Genomic DNA, 7,261 nt, shown 5'->3' on the forward strand with positions numbered 1-7,261 from the left:
AAATTTACTAAAATTAAATAAAATAAGTCTGATATGAAACACCACCATAAATGATATTATAAGTGCGACTATCATTTTTGCATTCCAAAATAGCAAAATAAGGAATTTTTCTACGATTTCTGAGGTTTGTGCGAGACAATTAACACAACCAACGTACAAAGCGAAAACGGCGGACTGAGCATAAGTATGTGGAACTTGGCGTATTGTTGGCACACGTGTTACGCAAACTAAGCACTTCTATTCTAATGTATTTATTGTTTTGTGATCGTAAATACACAGTTGTCTCGTCTGTGACGTTAGGATTAGCGATGTTCCTTAGAAATTCAAAATATAAAAAAATGAGTCGATATAATTACTATTAAACTGTATTTGCATAAATTAATAGCCGTGGAGATGGCATATTATGTATATAAAGAAATAACCAATGTATTTACGGACCTTGATGTCAAACTTTATCAATAACCATAAGCATTTTTGAACTAGATTCCCTCTTTAACAACTCTTGTTACAAGTAGTGTGACGGGCTGATGCCGACGTCTAGACACAACGATATCTATGTAGGTACTCAGTACTGCTTAGCTAAGTTTTTGTCTAAACACCTATTTTCAAATTATTATAACTTGCTAAATTTTTTTTAAGTTTATGGCCAAATCAATAAAAAAAATATCGCAACTGGATAAAAAAACGAAAGAAAATTCATCTGTCTTGGCTGTATGGCGCATTGGTGCCTTTGCTGCAGTGGAAAAAATAGTACCAAAAAAGCAAACCGTGAATGTCAAAAATAACCTCAAATTCTGTACGTGATACCAAAAACCGAACGAAACAAAAAGTTAATTTTATCTTTAATTAACCGGCTTTAAAACTAATCAGTTACTCAAACTCTTTCTTTTAATAAATATGGCCGAAGAAATACAAAAGAAACTACAAAAAGAGTTAGAAACCTTCAACGGTGTGCAAAAAGAATATCATAAGGCAGTGGCCCAGAAGCAGCAATTAGATAGTCAGTTGAATGAAAATAAAGCTGTAAAAGAGGAGCTGTTGTTGTTGAAGAAAGATGCAGAGGTGTTTAAGCTCATAGGGCCAGTTTTAGTGAAGCAGGACTTGGAAGAAGCGAGACAAAACGTCACAAAACGAATGGAGTTCATCAACAAAGAAATTAAACGAACAGATGATCACATCTCCGCGTTAGAAAACAAACAAGAAGCTTTACAAGAGAACCTCAATAAACTAAAGAATGATCTTGGCAAATTGAAGTTAAAAGCTTAATTGTGTTTTGTACTGCATAGCTCTTAAATCTTTAAATGCATAACGCTAAACTTATTGTATTTTTATTTAACTAATAAACATAATGGAATATTTTATTAATTTGTTTGTTTTTATACTAGATCCCCAGTATTCAGTTAGATAGTTTGCTGGTGAAATAATAATAAATAGATAAAGTGTAACATTAGGGGCGAAAAATAGAAAAAAATTCACTGTTTTTTTGAGTGTCTTTGTAATCCCCTTTTTCATGTGCATATTGTGTAATAGCTTTAGCTACGTGAACTTTAGGTGGTGGGCCTGTTCTAGGGGGTCAACTCCCATTCTCTTCTTCTCTATCTGAAACAATTACTGTCAAATAAGTAATACTTGATTAAATTAAAAGGCGCATGATGTGAACAAAGCATCATACGTGACATTGTCATTTGATTTGGTCAAGTGTAACTTATTTGACAGTCCGGTGTCAGATGGAGATCGATAGTAGACCCCTTCATTGCAGTTTAAAATTACCAAGAATCGCAAATTTTGTAAATTCCACACTAAAATGCCCCTTAAGCTTATAATGCTTAGAAAAAATTATGAATATTCTACATTTAAATATTCAGATATAAATTTGAAACTCAATCAATTGAACCTAAACTTTTGGTTTTCACTGTCCTAGTACACCTTTTAGTTAATTATTAGATATATAGTCTGTCTTTTTTGAAGGAAGGATTAGTAAAACGACATGAAATTTGAATTGTCAATTTTTGTAAGTTCACACACACTGTATTTAGAACTATGTTTATGAAAAACATAAAGTGGAGACATATTTTAAAGTTTTTCATTTAAATTCAATATAGATAATCGTATTTGCCAGTTCCTGTTAAAAGGTATGCAAATAAAAATTTTTCTCAATACTAGTAAACAAACTGTTAATACAATAAAAAAAGCAATAACGCAATAAGCAATCATTAGGGCGTCGTCGTTACACTCGCAATTCAGTCATTTTTAGCACAATTTTATCTTCTTTCACAATCTATCGACAAGACAACAACTACATAACTATTTCAAATTTTATGAAAACTGGCAACCCTACAAATACCCATTTTACTCCATCTTCAAAAAACACAGACTATAGTGAACCAATAGCCAGATGTCTTTGCTATTTCATTGACTACTTGAAATCATACAAAAAAAGACCAAATAGACTATAATACCCACTCACACATAATATAATACCCACAGGAAAGTTACACACATTTTGCAATACCAGGTAATAATAAAACATGTATATGTGTAAAGAATATTTTTATTTATTTATATAGTATAATAATGGCACTTCAAGGAATGTACTGTACCAGTCAATAAATATCACATCTTAAAAGATACTTTAAATTGAAATGACTTCATAATTGTATAAAAGAACCTAATTTTTATATTTGTACGGCACATACTGACATATACATATTCAAATTTACACTTATATCTCTATAAGCCCTGAAGTAATATATCTATATAAAATCGCGGCCTCGTCGCCCCTGATAATGTGAACTAGTTGATGGTCAATGACCACATGAATACTTTTTACTCTTACCCCTATGGCATAAGTGTACAATTATAATAGTTATCTATATTTTAAATATTACGTTTCTATTTATTTTATTTTTCGATGTATTTTGTAACACTCTGATATGTATAATACTTTGATAGGTGCAGGTTTAGTTCTGATAAAGTGTAGTAACTTTGATTTACATTTATTTAGTGTTGTAACATTCATATACATATATATATAAAATATTAATAATTCAAATTATTTACTAAGGGTCTGTATATTATTTTGGCCCCTTTCAAATATAGATCAATATCAAAAATAAATTCACTCTTACAACTTACGAATCTACAAACAATATAAAAATATTATTTTAAATTTTTATTGAATTGACATTCAATTATTTTTTTGTGAAATTACTCCACTAGTTTGTTATAATTATTAATACAAAGATCCAACACACAGAAAAAATTCCTTCGATCCGGCCGGATTCGAACCGACGTCTTCTAGCATACCGTGCCAGATGCTATACTAAGCGACGGAACGAACCAGCGAACCTCACAAATTTTTATATGTGCTTGTTGTCGTGTCTTTGTATTAGGTTTTTTTTCAACGACTTTTTTAGTCGTAGCGCCATCTATGAGAAATTCGGTAGCTGTAAACCTTTACATGATGATACCTATCAAACATAGAAAAATTCTTGAGGTCCGCTGGTTCGTTCCGTTGCGTAGTTGGTATAGCGTCTGGCACAGTAAGCTAGAAGACGTCGGTTCGTATCCGGCCGGATCGAAGGAATATTTTCTGGCTGTTCTATCTTTGTATTAATAATAATATAAAAATATTGTAAATTATTATATGCTTTTCATTGCTTAGGCACTAGTAACTCAACAATATCAAAAAATGCATGTCATGAAAGGATAAATTTGTAAAAATAGGCAATCTTAATACTCTTTTTGTAATTATACATCTAAAATTGTCTTTGCATAATATCAATAGTGTGTAATATCATTGTTAACTTAAAGACGTGTCATGCATATAATAATATTCCTTTCTTTATAAATTATTATAATATTTACTTGATTCTGCTCTGGACACATGGCACACTACAGAATGGCATCTCCTGCTTGACGACAAAGCGGCCACTAAGTAAGCTTTTGCCACACATCCTACCTGAACAAATGAAGCAATCTGCATGCCAGTGTGTATTGCCCCAGGAAACACCCTGTTGCTCAGGCCCTATAACCCCACCGCAAGCTCGACAGCGTTCCGCGTAAAACTGATCATAGCATCCCAAACATATTGGCAACCCTGTCTTGTCATCTGGCACATATTTCTTGCCCCCAAGTGGCGCGTCGCAATGGTAGCAACAGAAATGCTGTACGTGGAAAGCCCTTCCTTCTGCAGCTGTATACGGCCGCGTGAAAATCAACTCATCACAACCAGCGCATCGCGGGATCTCCAAAACATTGGCCAAGTCTCTCGCGCAGTAGATTTCGCCTTTGTAAAAGAAGTACACCAGATCAGCCAGCAGTTCGCCACACTTGCTGCAAGTAAAGCACTGTGGGTGCCAAATAGATTCTTGTCCAGCTCGTTCAGCTTTAACCGCTACTTCACCAGCAAACATAGGTTTCTGACAGCGCTGGCATGGAACACCTTCATTGTACAACTTTCTGTTAAATTCTAATTCAGCTGGATTCAAAGCAATATCTGCTAAATGTTCAATTATTGGATCAATGGATTCTCCATAAGAACCACTCTGTCCAGGTCCAGATAGACTAGTGAAGTCACTAGATTGTTCATTGTCAATAGGGTTATTGGCCCAATTATTAGGTATAACACCTGAAAGCATTGCGCCAGGGTAGGTGCTGTAGTTAGGTAAAGGCGGCGGTGGAAGATCTTCTTCAGAATGTGCTCTGAGATACTCCCTCAGAGGCGCCGTCTGCTGTGGCTCAACTTGGTTAATCGGTTTTGTGGTAGTGGAGTACTGGGGATTAATCTTAGTAGAGCAGATTGTGCCACTATGTTCAGCTGTCGTAGGCTCATGTTTCCAGCTCCAAATCTCACCGTTTGGAGCGAATATTGTACCCTTTTGAAGACGACTTTCCAGTAACTTAGCAGTTCCCATGATATTATTGTTAGTTGTCGCCCATAAGTCTGGAATTATCTGCGCTCCAAGAGCTTTACTCGCGAATTCGCCGGTTTCTTCCTTAAATTGTGTGTTTTTATTGTACTCCTCACGGAATAGTTTGATTGGTTGCAAGTAAACATCATCAGAGATCGGCATATTCAAATCAGTCAGACTCTTAAAGAGTTTGTCATAAACAGGTCCATGTTCAACAGCACTCTTGATTCGGTCTGATTCTATGCGCATGACATTGAGTTTGTCTTTAACGATGCGACTAAGAACCGGACTCGCTTTGAAATCAGGCAAGTTCGCGGCGCTGCTTACAATGTTCCCTTGAGAGTCCAAAACAAGTTTTTTATCAGAGGTATTCTTAGGAACAATGTTGTATTTGACTCCTCTAGAGACATTAGAAATCTTTAAAGGCAATGCATACGACTTGGGCACTGCGTGAGTCTTACTGTTCTCCACAGTGTACACTTCGCCGCTTTGGAGAGGGCCCACGCGAACCACATTACCCTGTCCAACCACATGGTCTTTTATGCGGGTAATATATTCCTGGAATTAAACAATTAAATATTAGGGTTGTACATAATCTTAATTTTAAATTTATAAAGGACACACCACACTAAGAAGTACATGGTCAAGAGCACGTCAAACTCAAGTAAATTTAATTTTTTTTAAACTTATTTACCTTTTTATTAAATTCTGTCACAAATAATTTCTGAAGTATACCAAAAGTATGGGGATTAACATAACATTTTTAATAAACTTTCACTTCTCACACTCCTAAAGTTATTCATATATTGCATGTCAAACTGAATAGTAAAATGTAATTGATATTCCGATGTTCTTTTTCCAAACAATTGAAGTCACATTTCACGAAAAAAAAAAGAGCTCGGTTGCAAGTTTCAGGAAGTAAATACCGTCTCTCGTTGGAAAAAGTGTATTGCTGAACAAATCATAAAATAATATGCAAGATTTTAAAAATCTTGAGCCTTTCTAGATAATGAAAATGCAAGATTTTGAAAATCTTGAGCCTTTCTAGATAATGAAGCAATTAGAATTCTCGTTTGATGTTAATAAATTATTATCAATTTACTATTGAATCTTTTGAATTGTACGATTTTTTTACATTTTGGCATTTTTGACATTCATATATTTTTTGCGAAATAACTCCATTAGTTAGTTATTATTATAGATATATATTATTAGAGATGAAACGGATATCCGGTAACCATCCGGTATCCGGCCCATTTTTACTATCCGGTATCTGGCTGGATACCGGATATTTAAAACAGAAAAATTCATAATGAGTACGTCAAATAAATTGTCGAATCGTCTATGTGAAAGTGCAATCATTCACTAATCAATCAATCACGGCGATGCGCGCTGTAAACCGGTCGCGACATGTTTACGGCAGTGGGTCAGATATCCAGCGGCCGGATATCCGGCTATCCGGTCGAAGTGCTCGCAGGATATCCGGTATCCAGCAAAATTACTACCCGTTTAATCTCTAATAATTATTAATACAAAGACTGAACAAAAAGAAAAACTCCGTCAACCCGACACGATTTGAACCTGTCAGTCACAGTTTCATATACATGAGATACCTGACCCCCTAACATGCCCAAACCGACGTTTTGGTTCTGAGAGCCATCTTACGTATTGAACAAAGAAAAAATTAAAGCAATTTCAACTTGATCGTGTAAGCAATACAGTGGAGTGTTACTTGAAGATGAGGAACACATCTTTAAAACCAATACTAAATTTCGTCATTCAACTTCCAAGTAAATTGGTCGAGCGGCTTGTTGTATCGACTGCCAGTTGCAATACCCGTGGTTTGATTCCACGAGCACTGTTTTGTTTTAACATTATATTTTTAACAGCATTGTTTCACTTTCTAATGTTAACGTTGACAAATCACAATATTTGTTCACTAGAAATTGCCTAAGGTGGGTGGGTAGATATTATTAATAAAGCGTAGGGTGGGTATGAATACATTAACAAATCACGAAATCGCTCTGCACTTTGCATATGATCGTGTCTTCCGTGATTACGCATTGTTCCACGTTTCGTTCCTATTTGTCTATTCAGTTTTAATTACTTTCAAGGTTTTAGTGACTTTCAAAGTTTTCTTTCTTGTTTTAATATGCAGCACTTAAGGGATTATCAAAATTAGAAATTATTGTTCTGTATGTACAAGACTTAGATATTCCTTTCACCTATCCAGACGTTAAAAACAAAAAAAAATTATATTATACAGTCACATAGCTAGATAATATTTTATTTTTAATGTGACTCGAACCATGCTTGACTCGAACCATGCTTGACTCGAACCATGCTTG

At 34.7% G+C, this 7,261-nt stretch overlaps 2 protein-coding genes across 2 annotated transcripts in view; one reads left to right on the forward strand and one right to left on the reverse strand.

The window, feature by feature from the left end:
• The first annotated feature begins 849 nt into the window (after nucleotides 1-849).
• LOC113237919 (prefoldin subunit 6) lies at nucleotides 850-1,346 on the forward strand. The gene has a single exon (XM_026474637.1). It carries the CDS (start codon nucleotides 898-900, stop codon nucleotides 1,264-1,266), a length of 369 nt encoding a protein of 122 aa, XP_026330422.1. The 5' UTR covers nucleotides 850-897; the 3' UTR covers nucleotides 1,267-1,346.
• A 2,294-nt stretch (nucleotides 1,347-3,640) lies between these two features.
• Nucleotides 3,641-7,261, reverse strand: part of LOC113237766 (testin) — an 8,472-nt gene continuing 4,851 nt past the window's right edge. Inside the window, exon 6 of the mRNA XM_026474406.1 lies at nucleotides 3,641-5,471. Coding sequence (XP_026330191.1) covers nucleotides 3,864-5,471 — 1,608 coding nt within the window. The 3' untranslated portion in view covers nucleotides 3,641-3,863. The remainder of the gene's footprint in view (nucleotides 5,472-7,261) is intronic.

This window comes from Hyposmocoma kahamanoa, unplaced genomic scaffold (genome assembly GCF_003589595.1).
Source record: "Hyposmocoma kahamanoa isolate Upper Pololo Valley unplaced genomic scaffold, ASM358959v1 94, whole genome shotgun sequence".
In the NCBI taxonomy this organism is placed as follows: Eukaryota; Metazoa; Arthropoda; class Insecta; order Lepidoptera; family Cosmopterigidae; genus Hyposmocoma; species Hyposmocoma kahamanoa.

Bases quoted from the DNA above. Each gene is read 5' to 3' on its own strand.
- LOC113237919 (XM_026474637.1), top strand. From the start codon at position 898: ATGGCCGAAGAAATACAAAAGAAACTACAAAAAGAGTTAGAAACCTTC.